The sequence below is a fragment of the Quercus suber genome, unplaced genomic scaffold, assembly GCF_002906115.3.
Source record: "Quercus suber isolate HL8 unplaced genomic scaffold, Cork oak 2.0 scaffold_494, whole genome shotgun sequence".
NCBI lineage: Eukaryota > Viridiplantae > Streptophyta > Magnoliopsida > Fagales > Fagaceae > Quercus > Quercus suber.
In genome coordinates this window covers 309,465-327,370 of record NW_027069943.1, presented here as the reverse complement: position 1 = coordinate 327,370, position 17,906 = coordinate 309,465, and the positions used below count along the sequence as shown (strand labels likewise).

Genomic DNA, 17,906 nt, shown 5'->3' with positions numbered 1-17,906 from the left:
CAAAATATCAACAGTAACACAGGATACAATATTGGCAGAAATAGGGGAAAAAAGAGAGGTATATCCTGGCACCTAAAAAAGCATAAATTATCGCTAACAAAAGGTCTCTCAAATTTTTGATGGCAGCTGCCATGCCATTAACCACTAGTGAAATTAATAAATCGTCAAGCCCAAACAATCTCATCGATATGTATCAAATGTTGGACATTGCTTATCAATCACAGACAATGCAAGTCCTTTGGTCAGAAAATTATACTGGCAGAGAAAACACTAGATAGCCACTCATTGAGCTTATATAGGGTCCTTCTAACAGCAGCTCGCATCTGCAAAACACCCCAATCCCATCTCCCATTGCTGAAATTGTTACTCTCTTGATAAATTTACAGACAAAAGTAAACTTACTCAGGTGGTATGTTATAGTGGCGTTTTTCTGCTAAATTTTTTTATAACTCCATTTTTAAGCCCTATAGTGACGTTTTTAAGCCCTATAGCGGCGTTTTTTGAACTCGAGTTTTTAAAACTCGATTTTCACTTGGATTTTTTTTACAGTTCGGGCCTCAAAAACTTGATTTTTATCTTGGAACTCGAGTTTTAGACACTCGAGATGCTAGTTTTCAAAATCCTTTTGCAACGTGACAACTAACTAAATTTTTTAATATTTATTGTTATTTAAAAAAAAAATTCGGTGGTATGTATCCAAACGTTCCCATGACACGTGTGGGGAGTGAAACACCTCCAACTTTAGACAGCTTAGTTAACCCAAAATCTGCAACCTACAATGCAATAAAGCAATGTGAACAAATTTATGAAGATCCATAGCAACAATAGAGTTACTAAATACGAATGCAACCTTTGCGTGAAAGTTATTGTCTATCAATATATTTGCTGATTTAATATCACGATGGATATAAACCGGAATAGTATGCTCATGGATATATTCAAGACCTCTTGCTGAATCAAGGGCAATTTGTACCCTAGTAGACCATGGCAAGGGGTCCCTCCCTGGAAACATATAAACATAATTATGACCATTGATCTGAATTTGACATCACTTAGAAACATCATCACCATCACCATACACATGTAATCTCACCTGATGAACCACGCAAATGTTCATTTAAGTTGCCATTTTCAATATATTCATAGACCAAAAAAAGAGAACCCTGAACGCAATACCCGATCAAGCACACCTGCATTGGTTGTTAGTAAGTAATATATAGCATATAGACAAAGAATCAAACATCTTAAAGCTCTGTCTACACTACAGAGAAATAACATGACTACTGCATTTTTGGTATGCACACTTGTATTTAATACACACAGCTACCTAATAAAAAACCATCCTACCAGAGCATCATTATTATTAGTTAATGGATATAGGATATCCCCAATAACCACAAATACAAGTAAATAAATCAACCAAAATTGCCTTCTGTCTGCAATCATTTCAATTCTTGGGAGGCAGATTATATTTTCCAGAAATAATGTCCAAAGAATATGATTGATGAAACTTTCATTCAGCTTTTAAAGCAATAAGCATATTCTTTTAGTATTCTTGGGAAAGAAAGTATATTACCAGGTTCAAGTGATGAACACTTGTTAAAACCTTTAATTCAGCTAGAAATTCTTTAGATGCTTGCATAGCCATCTTCTTGATTGCGGATTTATGCACAGATAAGAGTGATGGGGGGAGACTGTTTGGAAAGTGAAAACTGATAATATGACGGCATTGCTAAAAGTTGATGTGCTTGCTTAGCCATCCATATGGAGTCATCACAAATGCAAAATGCTATGTAGAGCTTAGATGTTGATGAATTTACAAATTCTTATTTAGCATGAGCAAAGGTTAAAGGTTGATTGAACAGTGTATCCATTTTTCTCATTACCACTGCTACTTCTCCAGATTGGTATCTAAACTTTACTCAACTAGCCTCATACAAATAAACTAAAGCTGACTTTGCAAATTCCATATATACTGTTCTGTTCAGCTTGACTTCCATATTTAGATTCTTTCTTTCAATCAACCTCAACATTCCTAGTTTAGAGTAGCTAAAATTGACAAAAAATATAATCATATTCAGATAAGAATACAAAAGTTACTGCAGTCATTTGATCTATTCAACTATTCATTTTGCTAAGTAGTCCTCACCTTGAACCTTTATATGTGCTTTAATAAGTTTGTTCCCAATATCATCTTAATTGATTAAAAATAAAAATTGAAAACCAAAGTTCTCACCATCTCCTATCTAAAAGGATCACTATGGTTTTCCTATTTGATATCTTTCCCTAAAAGGATTATCATCAATTGTCAAGAAAGGTTGCAAACCTGCCATGTAGACGGACTAGCGTATCATTTAATATAGACCTAAATAACTACAACTCTTGACTAATAAAATCAGTCAAGTTACAGAGTCAACTACATAATTAATTTGCAAATCTGCCATACATTGTTAACGTACAATCCACCTATGATGAAAAATAATACTTATGAATACAAACCTTGCCTCTCAGCTCTGCATAATAAACAGCCCCAAAACCACCTTCACCAATTTTACTAGCCATGCTGAAGTCATTAGTAGCTGTGGCAAGTTCTTCATATGAGAACTCAACTGATATGTGCACAGTTATACTTATACCTATATGACCTGAAGCTGGACCACCACTGGGACCAGTTGATTCTGCATGTCTATTCTTGGTACGTCTGTGGCCTAAATAAAAACAGAGGTAAAAAAATTAGTGAATTCATGTCTAAGCTCCTGCTTGAAAAAAAATAAAATAAAAATAAAAAGCAAAAATCCGTACAACTTCATTGTTTCTATCAGTCACAATGACTCTTTATATACAGTTCAAACAATTCAGAGGAGATGCTTAAAAGGTTAGGTTGGCCAACCATTTTGCAGAAAACAAGATTTAATCAGAGCACCAACACCAGTGAAAACTTTTTCAATAAAATCAACAATCACATTCATTGAAAGAGTATCATCTGTCAGCAACTTCAGATAACTTTATTCATAAATGAAAGAAATAAATTAATAAGAAACATAATGTCTTTTTCTTTTTTTTTTGGGGGGCGGGCGTGGGTAAAGGGATGCTCAACAATAAATAAGAATAAGAACTTTAGTTATCTATGAGTAATGTGACTGTTTGGCTGACGATGATTAAATTGAAATTTCTAGCATTTCCATTCAGAGGTAAATTAAGTACAAAGATGATTTTCAAGACCAGTAGATCCATGAAGCAATCATTCATTGACAATTATTTTTAGAAGCACAAAAGCAGGTGGGTAAGAGTTCTGAACAAAATATATATACCGCGCTCATGCTGAGCAGATGCACCCTCAGGTGCTGAAGAGAGCAACAATGCCTCCACCTTCATCTTCCGGTAACATCTGAAAAATATACAGGCTGCAAGTAACAGCACACTAGCCACACCTCCCATAGCCATGCCAGCAATAACTCTGACTGCTAATCCTGCTTATTGATAAGCAAATATTAAGCACAAAAGCACCATCAACTGCCCACTTTATAATCTCATATTTGTCTCCAAATATTAAAGTAAACATAATCACTGTAAAACCAACTGTGGGAGAAGGCCAAACCGGTTGAGCTGCAAAAGGGATAAAATGAAAAGAAACAATAGAAAATGAGAAACAGATGTAAGCTGTAGGTTCATTTAGTATGAAGATAAAATTTGTAGAAGGTACCTTGATACCAGAGGTGGATAAGTATCATTTTGATCTGCAAATGGAAATAAATGGGAATAAAAATGTCAAGCTAATTTAAAAAATCATGGTCCCCAGAAACTATTTTGAAAGGAAAAGGGTATCATCTCAATATGCTTTAATCTCAAGGAAAGCATAATATTGCATAATTATTGTGGCCCCTTGGTGCAATAGACAAAGGAAATAGTGAATACTTTTCACAGAATTTGTAATTGGACAAATGTGATCATGGTAAACAAAACAAAAAGGAATCACTGTCAAAATCACCAATGTGATAATCATGCTAGAATAATGTCAAAAAGGAAAACCATATATGTTTAATTTAACTAGAATTTGTTTAGAGAAGACCAAATTTAATTTTATCGGATTTTGTTTACATATAGTTGCTTTAATTCAATAGAGAGGTGAGTCATTTTCATTGGTTATTTTTTAATATAAAAAGAAATTAAAAAAAAGGTAGCATATAAAAATACAAATACATCTAGAAAAAGACAAGTTTGTTTATTTTTGTTTTGTTTTGGTGAGAAGAAAGAAGACAAGATTTCACACCTCTGAACCTAACCAAATAAATCTAATGAACAAAATCCCAAATCACATATCTAAAAAAGGAAAAAAAAATTATTTAACTCAAGGTTTGACAAACAAGTCACACCTTTTCCTGGGAAGTACACCACACCACTCCCTTGTGTGAAATATATACCAGGGTTGTAACTCCTTAGCAACGGTACACTAAGACCTGTAACCGAAGCAATTGCATCCGCAGTGTCCCCTAGCCGTAGTGGATACGTAATAAACAAACCGTATTTCTTCGAAACCGAGCTATTCCCACACGAACATGTCACTGTCACATTCATCTTTGCATTCTCATCAGGTATCATATTGGGATCATAGCTATTGTACTGCCTTAACAACTGGTACGTTGTCAGATTCGCATACCAAGTCTGCGCCACTTTCTCGTACGTGTCTCCTGATTGAACCGTGTAATCAAACACATGACCCAGAAACTTGCCATCAATACAGTCACATGGGAATGGAACATGCGCTCTTACACCTTGTTGAACACTGTCTTTGCTGTTTATGGTTTTCTTGTTGTAACTGAGAATAGTATCAGCGTCGATGTTAAGGTTGGACTGAAAAAGTTGAGCTATGAATGTGAGGTTTGAGTCCTTCCACATGTAGTATGAAGCTAAAGCCAAATCACATCCTTTGTTACATTTGGATTCTGCTATGGAACAACAAACTGACATCAACACCAACACTAAAAATCTCAACTTGGGTTTCATTCTATTGGGAAAATTGGAACCGTGATTGTGGAATTTCGGCAAAATCAAGAATTGGGTAATAGCAATTGGGAAAGGTAGAGAGAAATTGAAACTGAAGAGTTTGATTTATTTTTACTTTTACCATTGACTTAGAGAAAATTCCCGCGGTTTTCTGGACTAAATTGAGACTTCAAAACTCGTGGGGGCTGTCAAGTGGTCTCGAGTCATGAGCGTGTGTGAGGGTCCGCCGGTCAACATTTGCTTTTGTTTTGATTAAAAATTTTGTTTTAGTTTTTTTTTTTCCCCCTTAAGCACATAATTACATATATACATATATTTGATAATTTTTCAATTTCATCAATATTTTTTTTTTTGTAAAGAAAAAAATAAATATGGCAATGGGTCTGATTATGTGGGTTTTTGGAGCCAACCCGTTTAGAACCTTTTTAAATGAGTTTAAGGTGGATTTGAATTTTGAAATCATTTTTTTTTTTTTTTTGGAAACCGGAACCAACCAATCAATTAATATATATATATATATATAAAAGTAGAGACCTCATGTGAGAGTGCATGAGATCCTGACACATTATTTTTTTTTTTTTTTTGGAAACCGGAACCAACCAATCAATTAATATATATATATATATATAAAAGTAGAGACCTCATGTGAGAGTGCATGAGATCCTGACACATGACACTCTAATGTTGCATTTAGACTTTTTTACCTCTTTTCATTAAGGTTTTTTTATTTTATTTTTATTTTATTTTATTTTACTGTTACTCAATAGATCATAATAACTTATTTTTACTATTGTTTAAATTTAACATGTTTTACCTCTTTTTATTAAGTATTTTTTACTGTTATCCAATAGATGATAGTAATTTTTTTTTTTTTTTTTACTATTATATCAAATATAAGCTGTTCTAGAGAATTAGACCAATTAAACCAAAAGTTATTCGCTACAAAGTAGATTACTTTTTAAAAGTAAACCAAACCTTATGAAAAACTCAAGCCTAGTTATTACCTTACATAATATGACCAAAGCTTGACCTTTCTCACGTGTAAGTCAAAGCAAAAACTCTTACCCTCTTACAAACTCTTTTCTTCCTCCCTCACGTATAGATAATACTTCTAGAAAATCTCATTCTCATGAAATCATGTCTCCATTTTTCTCCAATTTCAATTCAATATGCTTTTGTCAATTAATAATGTTCTATGAAATTTATGCAAAAAAATTCTCTGTCATCAACTAGAATTTAAAAAAAGAAAAAAGAAAAAAAAAACCTACTAGAGATCCCTGAGGTTGTTGAAATAATTGACAAGTGCATATTTTTGAAATTTATAATAACAAAAAGTCTAATAAATAGCATATACTATTTCACAAAATACCATTAACTTAATATTTTCTTTAAATAAATTCAATGATAGGAATGGTAAAAAACATGATCCTATACAAGAAATACCAAAAATACAAGTAAAAGAATTTTCATAGGAGGATTTATCTTTAAATAATATAAAAACAATAGCATAGATAAAATGCATTGAATGAGATCCTACAAAACAAGTTTGTTAATCATTTCAAATTATACTCATCACTTACGTAAAAAAATAATAATACATCATTTTATTTACATTAAAAAAATAATACATATTAATTTCAAAGTTCATTGCAAGATGTGAACTGTTAGGGTATTGCAACAATAAGTAACATTGGTACAACAATGAGTTAGATCATTTTGGTGTGCAAAATATGAAACAAAAACAAATCTTTCCATCCCAAAGTTAGAGGCACTCACATTAACTACATACTCTCCAAATATTTATAATATATTTATCTAACTATAACTACTATACACACACACACACACACACACACACAATTGCAAACTACTTTAGATACATGATTCAAATTGAATTTTTTGATGCAACTGACAAAACAAATTTCGTGATATTTAATCGAGATGCCGAGAAAATCCTAAATAAATCTACAAGAGATTTTGCTGAAAAATAAACTGAAGTACAACTTATTTAAATTATTTTAAAACTATTGATATTCGAGAAAGAATCCCACGTGATTTGAAAAAAAAAAAAAAAAAAGGAAAAAATGGATTTTCCCACTTCATTTGAATAAATTCAATATAAATGATGGTTTTGAAAATTACATAATTGCTAAGATTTTTGATGCACCTTCAAATGACAAAAAAGTATGGAAGAAAAAAAAAAAACACAATCGAATATGCTATATTAATTCTTTTTGCTCCACTATTCCAAAATTAACAAAAATAAAAAATAAAAGTATTTACAAAAAACTGTCACATCATTGAAATTTAATATAAATGTAAATAACTACGAAAAATCTTAGCGACAAAGTCAAAACTTTGTACGATCCAATCAAGAATCTCCCGGTACCAATTCATTAGTGATTAACACAAATGATGCAACAATAGGAAAAATGATGAAAGCTCAAAAATTGAACAAATATGAATGGACTAAACTTCAAACGTTGAAGATGGAGAAACTGATGATGATAACAAGCATCACCATACCGCAATAACAAAACATTGAAAAAACCCCAAAAAAAAAAAAAAAAATTTTGTAATGAAGCCTTTTATTACATCACATAATAAAAATCAATAATACTGAATGAATTAATATACTTTTATCAACTTTTATTATATAATATTAGTCCAAATTTTTTTTAATTATTGCTCATTACTTAAACAAAATAATTATAATAGATAGGGTAAAATACTATTTTGGTCCCTAAAGCTTACCAAAAGTTTTTTTTTTCACCCCTAAACTTTAAGAAGTTTATTTTTCGTTCCTAAACTATTGAAAAGTTCATATTTCGTCCCTAACTATTGAAAACGTTTTATTTATGTCATTAAACTTTACTAAAAGTTTGTTTTTCATCTCTAAACTATTGAAAAAGTTCATTTTTCATCATTATTTTTGTTTCTATATATACACTATTAAAAAAAACTCTTTACAGAGTTTAGGGATAAAAAACAAACTTTTAGTAAAGTTTAGGGACCAAAATAGTATTTTACCCTAATAGATATATGTGTGCAATTTATAATTGTTACTTTTTATGATAAACTCATTACAAAAAAAGTTTTATAATAAATATGCTATAATATATGTATAATATTTTCCAAAATCAAATTTACATAAAACATTATAATATTATCCGTGCATCGCACGGACAACTTACTAGTTTTCATTAATTTAGAGAACTAGCATCCAAATACAAGGCATCCACCGTAGGTGGAGGATCCCCCTCCAACCAAACAATGTCATTATCAATTGATCTAGCAAATCTAGCCAAAGCATGAGTGACACTATTAGCAGTGTGCCTAACACAATTTGTCAAAATGGATCTGAAACCTGCAACCAAGCACCAAATATCCTCATAAATTAATCCAAGCCGTGACAGATTCGGTTGAGCCTGGGAAACCGTCTGCATCACCAACGCACTATCACCCTCCAAGATTATCTCCATGAAGCCAGTGCCTATTGCAAACTCGAGGGCTTTATGACATGCCATCACTTCCACCTCTTCACTATCTCTTACAGCAGCGCCCTTCGCAGCAAGAGTAGCCATTACTTCACCCTTTTCATTCCTAATCACAGCCTCATAGCCCAAAGCAGCTCCCTCATCAAAGCAAGCGCCATCAAAATTCAGTTTGAAGAAATTCCCCTATGGAGGCTACAATGTCTGTTGCGGTGGAGACTGAATTGGAACTGCGTTGGAGCTGGCACACTCAACTGATCTTGTGCTTCTGTATACTCCCTCAAATAATCCAAAGCTTGCTAAGACGACCTTGAAGGATGCTGGAATACACCCCCGTGCAAGGCTGTGTTGCACTGATTCCATATCTGCCAACAAGTGACCCAAAACAAATCCCATTCCTCCCTTGAAAGCTTCGGCATTAAACCTGTAACCAGCTGCAGAAAATCAACCTGCATAGTACTTGATTTTTGAAGAGGGCTTAAACTCCCAGCCCAAACATCCTGAGCTACCCCACAGCCCCAGAACACATGCAAGACTGATTCAACCTCATTATGACAGAAACAGTACCGTGCCTATTCCACTACCCTTCTGTGTGTCAGATTTTCTTATGTAGGCAAAATGTTAAGACATGCACGCCATGAAAATTTTTTAATCTTGTTAGGAACGTTGGCCTTCCATATACATGACCAGAGTGCCCCATTCATTCTTCGCATCGATGTCTCCCCAAGATTGCTCTTTTCCATTCATAGCTGCTTTGCCACATAATACCCGGACTTCACCATATAATTTCCTTTCTTTGAACCAGACCACACCATCACATCTTGCACTGCCCGCCTGCTCAAAGGAACTTGGAGAATAGCTTCTGCATCAAATGGATGGAACATGGCAATGATATGTTCCTTGTCCCACTAATGATTCGGCCAATCAATTAAATCCGAGACCCTTTACTTCCAAATCTCCTCCTCCGGTTGAAAAAGAATTTTTTTTTGTTGGTTGATTAGGTAGCCAGCAATCCTTTAAAACCCGAATGGTAGCCCTATACCCACTCTCCAATAACATCCTTTCTTCAAAAGTGGTTGAGCCGCTATCAAACTCTTCCATACATAGGAATTATTTTGACAATCCTTCGCCTTAAGGAAATCACACATCGGAAAATATTTTGCTTTGAAACAACTATACACAAGAGAGTTTTTGTCCTGCATTAAACGCCAAGTTGCCAACCTTGTTTCGCTATCATGGCTAAATTAAATGATCATAAATCTTTGAAGCCCATTCCCCTCTCTTTCTTTGACAGTGTTAAAAAATTTCAATTTTTCTAGTGTATTTTCCTTTCCTCCTCAATTTGTCCCCACCAAAACTAGCACACATGGCATCCAACTCATCACATAATTTCCTAGGTAGCTGAAAAACCCCCATTGTATACGTGAGAATGGATTAAGCCACTGCTTTTATAAGAACCTCCTTGCCGACCTGAGATAGCAACTTCCCCTTCCAACCTTGCATCTTTTTCCAAACCCGTTCCTTAATGAAAGCAAAAGTATCATATTTCCTTCTTCCTATCAAAGTAGGCAGCCCCAGGTAAGAATCAAATTTCTCCACTTCCTTTACCTTTAGTTTGTTAATTATCCATGTTTTCTGTTCCACAGACACATTACTACCGAAGTAGGCAGAAGACTTCTCCAGATTTCTGCATTGGCTCGAGGCGTCAGCATATAGCTGTAGATTATCAGAAACAACCTACACTTCATTTTTATTAGCTTGAATAAAAATCAAAGAATCATCAACAAAAAACAGATTATTTAGAGATGGGGCACTTCTACATACTGCCACTTCGTGCAACCTCCCTTCAAATTCAGCTTTAGCAAGTAGCAACGTAAAGCCTTCAGCACATATCATAAACAAGTAAAAGGACAACGGATCACCTTGTCGTATACCCCTACTAGGAACAATATTCTCATATGCTTTTCCATTAATTCGGACTGAAAAGGAGGGTGTAGAGACACAGCTCATAACCCTGTCCACCCAAACCTTCGGAAACCCCAGTTTAATCATCATGCCTTTAAGAAAACCCCATTCCACCCTATCATAGGCCTTACTAACATCCAATTTAAGAGCTAAAGCCCCCTTCTTCCCCTTTTTTCTAATATGCATGGCATGCAAAGTCTCATAGGCTACTAACATGTTATCAGTAATAAGGCGTCCAGGTACAAAGGCACTTTGAGTAAGGGAGATTAATTGTGGCAATATCAACTTTAGCCTATTCGCCAAGACTTTTGAAATAATTTTATATATCACATTACACAGACTAATAGGTCTAAAATCAACCATTTTTTCCGATTTCTTTACTTTGGGAATCAAAACAATATGAGTGTAATTAATGTCAGGCACCATATGACCAATATGGAGAAAATCTAACACAACATCAGTAACCTTATTACCAACAATATGCCAAAATTTTTGATAAAAAAATGCATTCATACCATCGAGTCCAAGAGTCTTTGTTGGTCCCATCTGGAACAACGCTGCTTTCACTTCTTCACTACTATACAGCTTGGACAGCACCTCCAACATATCATCAATTATTTTTCTGTTAACTGTGCTAAGGCATTCCTCCATTCTATCACAAGTACTTGCTTTAAAAATATTCATGAAATAATCCGATGCCACCTCCGCCACTCCATCCATGTCCTCCACCCACACCCCATTAGCATTTTTGATTCCCTTAATAAAATTCCTTTGCCTACGTTGGGAAGCTTTGGAATGGAAAAATTTAGTATTTCTATCCCCATACTTTAACCATGACACTCGGGACCTCTGATGCCAAAAAATCTCTTGCTTAAGCAATAAATCATCCAACTGTTTACTCACTTCAAAAAATTCACTTCTGCTATCTTTAGTCATCTCCTTTGCATTCAGCACCTCCAGTTTCTTTTGTAATCTTTTAATTTCCTCTATTTTAGGTTTAGTCTTTGAAGAACCCCACACATCCAAATCAACCCCATAGCCTTGGATTCGGTCCATAACACCCCTCCAACTCGGACTGCCCTGCCCACCTTTTGTCCACGCCTCATGCACCACTTCCTCACAATCATCCCATAACAACCAACTCTCTTCAAACTTAAAACCACCAGCCCCCCTCCCCCAAGTCGCCTATCATTCATAGTTCTCAATAGAACAGGAATATGATCAAAAGCATGGCTGAACAAATGAGAAATCGAATTGGAATGGAACTTTTCAATCCAATCTTTGTTAGCAACAGCTCTATCCAATCGTTGCTTTGTGTGGGTCGATCCTGGCCGTCGGTTTGTCCAAGTAAATTTATGCCCAGTAAAACCCAAATCTGTCAACTCACAATTCTCCAAAGCAACCCGAAAATCCTCCATCTGATTATGCTAAGGTGCATTGACACTTTGTTTTTCCAATGCGTGAAGTGTAGCATTGAAATCCCCAATACAACAACATAGACTCTCAACAAAAGACTTTAAATGAGATAACAGCGCTCGCAACTTCCACTTTTCATTTGCCTTTGGCCATCCATAAAACCCTGTAAGAAACCACACAAAACCATCCTTCTCCACAACCTTAGCCAAAATATGGTTATTAGTAAAATTAATAACATCTAAAGTCACCTCCTCCTTCCAAAGCAAAGCCAACCCTCCACCCGAATTAGGCCTTTTCACTATTAATTTATTTTTAAAAGGTACATCACCACAATGCTTCTCAAAACCACTTCGATCCAACCTTGTTTCCATTAAGAAACATACATTGGGAGCTTGTTCCCTCGCTAATTTGTGAAGGCTTTGAACTGTCCAAAGGTTCCCAAGCCCTTGGCAGTTCCAACTTAAAAGTCTAATTGCTCTCGGCAAGGATGTTGCAACACCCCCGCTGCTTCAGTCATAGTTAAGTCCTCATAAACCTTCCATTTTTTTCCTAATATTCTTGTTTGCCTCTGCCTCCCCATCAGCTACCATAGCAAGGTTGTTTCTTTTTCCCAAAATGGATTTAGCGACAGGCCCAACATCCATCCAGACTAGTCTGGTCTATGTAGAGGGCTTTCTAATGTTATTTAGCCCAATCCCAGCATTACTGATTTGCACGTGCTCTTCATGTACTGTTGGTGCCACCTCAGACCTCTCGTGTAAGCATAGTTTCTACCTTACCAAAATTAAGGAACCAGAATCTCCACCTCCCTTATTCACGTCTCCACTCCCTTGAATCTCGGCTATGTTCCCACTGTCAGCCCAATCTTCTCCCACAATTCCGGTAACACCCCCCACGCCCTCCATAACCGTGTTGGTATGTTTACTCCCTTCCCCACCACCGCTGGCTCCCACCTTTGCCGTATTCTATGGAGCGGACTGACCCTTATTGATACATTTCTATCCCACATACTCATCATCCTTCGTAACTTCCCTCCTCTATCGTGATCTCGTTCTACCCCTTGAAGCCTTTAGCCAATCGCCATAACCGCATTCAACCTCAGTCCCAGATTTTGTTTTGCTAAAATACTGAGCACAAAATTGTAGTTCATGCCCAAGCAGTCCACAATAATGGCACAATATCGGCAATCACTCGTACTTAAGATCCACCAAATATTTCTTCCCATCCAAACCTGCCAAGAAAGCCCCACGACGTATCTCATTGTCTAGTGGAATAGCCACCTTAACCCATATAAAAAAATTCTGCCTTTTTAGTGTTACGCCTTCTCTCAACCTCCAACACCCTCCCTAATCGGTTCCCCACCTCCTCAGCTACTCAGCTAGATCTCATCTCAAAAGGTGCCCCCCATATTTGTATCCATAGAGCTATTGAATCAAACTTAACATTCATCGCCGTCATCCCCGACTTCCATCTTGTTAATAGTAGTGCTTGATTATCAAAACTCCATAAGCCTCCATTATAGACTCTGTTCAACTGAAATTCAGATTTGAACTTAAACTGAAACAAGTTTGACCCTACTTCAACCACTTGCACACCATCCTCCAGTCCCCAAGCTTTTTTGAGTGTCACCAACGCTACTCTTTTATTAAAAGGTTTGCAAGTTAAAAACTTCCCAATAAGACTTAAAGCATAGCTCTCTAATTCTTCTTGTTGACCTTTATCAGATATGTTGATTGTCTCTTCTTCTGCCAAGTTTAACTTCATCTTCTCTAGGTTTTGTGAAACATCGTTTGCCATGTTTGTGAACTCCACAGCAGAGGAGAAACAACGGCAAAAAGAAATCAAAAAAAGCAGCCCCGTAGAAAACCCTAGGGAGGGATTTCTCGTGAAAAAATGAGAGAGAGAAACTCCTACAAAATAGGAAAAAAAAAAGACCTTGAATTTTGAAATCATTCTTAAACCTATTAAGGTTTGAGAAGATTTTGTATTTTATACCTTCTTTACCTAAACAAGTGAATTCTTTATACGTTTATAAAAAATAAAAATAAAAAGTGTGATTTGTTAAAAAAAAAAAAAAAAAAAAATCCAAAGATCAACTTGCAGATATCTTCACCAAGGCACTTCCTAAGGGACGCACTCGTGATTTGGTTGACAACCTCAAGCTGGTCTCACAACCACCTTGAGTTTGAGGGGGGCTGTTAATGTATATTATGTTATGGGCTTTAGGCCCAGCTAGTTTACTTGTATAGCACACTTGTACTTGTACTACACTTTACTTGTACCGCACACATATGCTTACTTGTACCACACACATATGCCTCCTATATAAAGGCATCACATGTATATTTCTGATTATGAAATACAATACTACGATTCAGTATTTCTAACACTTTGAAACAACTATACACAAGAGAGTTTTTGTCCTGCATTAAACGCCAAGTTGCCAACCTTGTTTCGCTATCATGGCTAAATTAAATGATCATAAATCTTTGAAGCCCATTCCCCTCTCTTTCTTTGACAGTGTTAAAAAATTTCAATTTTTCCAGTGTATTTTCCTTTCCTCCTCAATTTGTCCCCACCAAAACTAGCACACATGGCATCCAACTCATCACATAATTTCCTAGGTAGCTGAAAAACCCCCATTGTATACGTGAGAATGGATTAAGCCACTGCTTTTATAAGAACCTCCTTGCCGACCCGAGATAGCAACTTCCCCTTCCAACCTTGCATCTTTTTCCAAACCCGTTCCTTAATGAAAGCAAAAGTATCATATTTCCTTCTTCCTATCAAAGTAGGCAACCCCAAGTAAGCATCAAATTTCTCCACTTCCTTTACCTTTAGTTTGTTAATTATCCATGTTTTCTGTTCCACAGACACATTACTACCGAAGTAGGCAGAAGACTTCTCCAGATTTATGCATTCACTCGAGGCGTCAGCATATAGCTGTAGATTATCAGAAACAACCTACACTTCATTTTTATTAGCTTGAATAAAAATCAAAGAATCATCAACAAAAAACAGATTATTTAGAGATGGGGCACTTCTACATACTGCCACTTCGTGCAACCTCCCTTCAAATTTAGCTTTAGCAAGGAGCAACGTAAAGCCTTCAGCACATATCATAAACAAGTAAGAGGACAACGGATCACCTTGTCGTATACCCCTACTAGGATCAATATTCTCATATGCTTTTCCATTAATTCGGACTGAAAAGGAGGGTGTAGAGACACAACTCATAACCCTGTCCACCCAAACCTTCGAAAACCCCAGTTTAATCATCATGCCTTTAAGAAAACCCCATTCCACCCTATCATAGGCCTTACTAACATCCAATTTAAGAGCTAAAGCCCCCTTCTTCCCCTTTTTTCTAATATGCATGGCATTGAAAGTCTCATAGGCTACTAACACGTTATCAGTAATAAGGCGTCCAGGTACAAAGGCACTTTGAGTAAGGGAGATTAACTGTGGCAATATCTGATAAGTTCTTAGGAATCAGTGGGCTGAAAAGTCTTCGGATGCTGTTGATCTTGAAGAATAAGTCCTGGAAAATCAAAGAAAATCAGAGAAGACCGGTGGAAGCCGGTCTTTAATCCTCCCATGGTAAAGTTAGTGGATTGAAGTAGAAAAAAGAGCACTTCAAAGACTTCACCAATTTTTTTATCTAGAATTCCAAAAAAGAGAAAAAGTCCCCTTACCTCTGCGTAGAAAGGTCTTTATATAGTGTTAGAAATTAGTTATTTCTCCTATCGTCGTAGAGTTTGGAGGATTCAGAGGATAACTTCCATAACTGTCATAGGAGTCACCTTATCGGGACCTGTGTTCTGATTCAAACAATATGACTCTTCAACATGACTCTTGGCTCTTGGAAGAGTGTTGAAGTGTAACTCTTGGTGAACCTCACTCATCCATCATTAAGGAAGGACGAGGTTCACTGCTTGCTCGTCCTTCATTGGACGAGTGAATGGAGGACGAAAGTAAGAGGACGGTTAAGGAAGGACGAGTGTACCAACCCTTCGTTCTCCACTCTGTACATTGCTATGGATGGCCATATGGACGAGTAATTAACTTGGTGTTTTTCTTGCACCATCAATATCAACTTTAGCCTATTCGCCAAGACTTTTGAAATAATTTTATATATCACATTACACAGACTAATAGGTCTAAAATTAGTCATTTTTTCAGATTTCTTTACTTTGGGAATCAAAACAATATGAGTGTAATTAATGTCAGGCACCATATGACCAATATGGAGAAAATCTAACACAACATCAGTAACCTTATTACCAATAATATGCCAAAATTTTTGATAAAAAAATGCATTCATACCATCGAGTCCAAAAGTCTTTGTTGGTCCCATCTGGAACAACGCTGCTTTCACTTCTTCACTACTATACAGCTTGGACAGCACCTCCAACATATCATCAATTATTTTTCTGTTAATTGTGCTAAGGCATTCCTCCATTCTATCACAAGTACTTGCTTTAAAAATATTCATGAAATAATCCGATGCCACCTCCGCCACTCCATCCACGTCCTCCACCCACACCCTATTAGCATTCTTGATTCCCTTAATAAAATTCCTTTGCCTACGTTGGGAAGCTTTGGAATGGAAAAATTTAGTATTTCTATCCCCATACTTTAACCATGACACTCGGGACCTCTGATGCCAAAAAATCTCTTGCTTAAGCAATAAATCATCCAACTGTTTACTCACTTAAAAAAATTCACTTCTGCTATCTTTAGTCATCTCCTTTGCATTCAGCACCTCCAGTTTCATTTGTAATCTTTTAATTTCCTCTATTTCAGGTTTAGTCTTTGAAGAACCCCACACATCCAAATCAACCCCATAGCCTTGGATTCGGTCCATAACACCCCTCCAACTCGGACTACCCTGCCCACCTTTTGTCCATGCCTTATGCACCACTTCCTCACAATCATCCCATAACAACCAACTCTCTTCAAACTTAAAACCACCAGCCCCCCTTCCCCAAGTCGTCTATCATTCATAGTTCTCAATAGAACAGGAATATGATCAAAAGCATGGCTGAACAAATGAGAAATCGAATTGGAACGGAACTTTTCAATCCAATCTTTGTTAGCAATAGCTCTATCCAATCGTTGCTTTGTGTGGGCTGATCCTGGCCGTCGGTTTGTCCAAGTAAATTTATGCCCAGTAAAACCCAAATCTGTCAACTCACAATTCTCCAAAGCAACCCGAAAATCCTCCATCTGATTATGGTAAGGTGCATTGACACTTTGTTTTTCCAATGCGTGAAGTATAGCATTGAAATCCCTAATACAACAACATAGACCCTCAACAAAAGACTTTAAATGAGATAACAGCGCTCGCGACTTCCACTTTTCATTTGCCTTTGGCCATCCATAAAACCCTGTAAGAAACCACACAAAACCATCCTTCTCCACAACCTTAGCCAAAATATGGTTATTAGTAAAATTAGTAACATCTAAAGTCACATCCTCCTTCCAAAGCAAAGCCAACCCTCCACCCGAATTAGGCCTTTTCACTATTAATTTATTTTTAAAAGGTACATCACCACAATGCTTCTCAAAACCACTTCGATCCAACCTTGTTTCCATTAAGAAACATACATCGGGAGCTTGTTCCCTCGCTAATTTGTGAAGGCTTTGAACTGTCCAAAGGTTCCCAAGCCCTTGGCAGTTCCAACTTAAAAGCCTAATTGCTCTCGGCAAGGGTGTTGCAACACCCCCGCTGCTTCAGTCATAATTAAGTCCTTACAAACCTTCCATTTTTTTCCTAATATTCTTGTTTGCCTCTGCCTCCCCATCAGCTACCATAGCAAGGTTGTTTCTTTTTCCCAAAATGGATTTAGCTCCCTCTTTTAAGACTCCCACAGGCCCAACATCCATCCAGACTAGTCTGGTCTATGTAGAGGGCTTTCTAATGTTATTTAGCCCAATCCCAGCATTACTGATTTGCACGTGCTCTTCATGTACTGTTGGTGCCACCTCAGACCTCTCGTGTAAGCATAGTTTCTACCCTACCAA

The 17,906-nt window shown here is 36.3% G+C and overlaps 2 protein-coding genes across 3 annotated transcripts; both read right to left on the bottom strand.

The window, feature by feature from the left end:
• Nucleotides 1-684: 684 nt before the first annotated feature.
• On the bottom strand, nucleotides 685-3,883 carry LOC111999190 (chitin elicitor receptor kinase 1). 2 transcript variants are annotated; one of them, XM_065763164.1, is made up of 5 exons: nucleotides 3,704-3,883; nucleotides 3,312-3,606; nucleotides 2,500-2,708; nucleotides 851-1,190; nucleotides 685-773 (listed from the first exon to the last, which is right to left on the bottom strand). In XM_065763164.1, the coding sequence occupies exons 2-4, from the start codon at nucleotides 3,442-3,444 to the stop codon at nucleotides 1,071-1,073; spliced, it is 462 nt and encodes a 153-aa protein (XP_065619236.1). In that variant the 5' UTR covers nucleotides 3,445-3,606; nucleotides 3,704-3,883; the 3' UTR covers nucleotides 685-773; nucleotides 851-1,070. The 2 variants fall into 2 exon arrangements, with proteins under 2 accessions (XP_065619236.1, XP_065619237.1); XM_065763165.1 differs by having other exon boundaries at nucleotides 689-766.
• A 309-nt stretch (nucleotides 3,884-4,192) lies between these two features.
• On the bottom strand, nucleotides 4,193-5,157 carry LOC136063174 (lysM domain receptor-like kinase 3). The gene has a single exon (XM_065763163.1). It carries the CDS (start codon nucleotides 5,002-5,004, stop codon nucleotides 4,321-4,323), a length of 684 nt encoding a protein of 227 aa, XP_065619235.1. The 5' UTR covers nucleotides 5,005-5,157; the 3' UTR covers nucleotides 4,193-4,320.
• Between the last annotated feature and the right edge of the window lie 12,749 nt (nucleotides 5,158-17,906).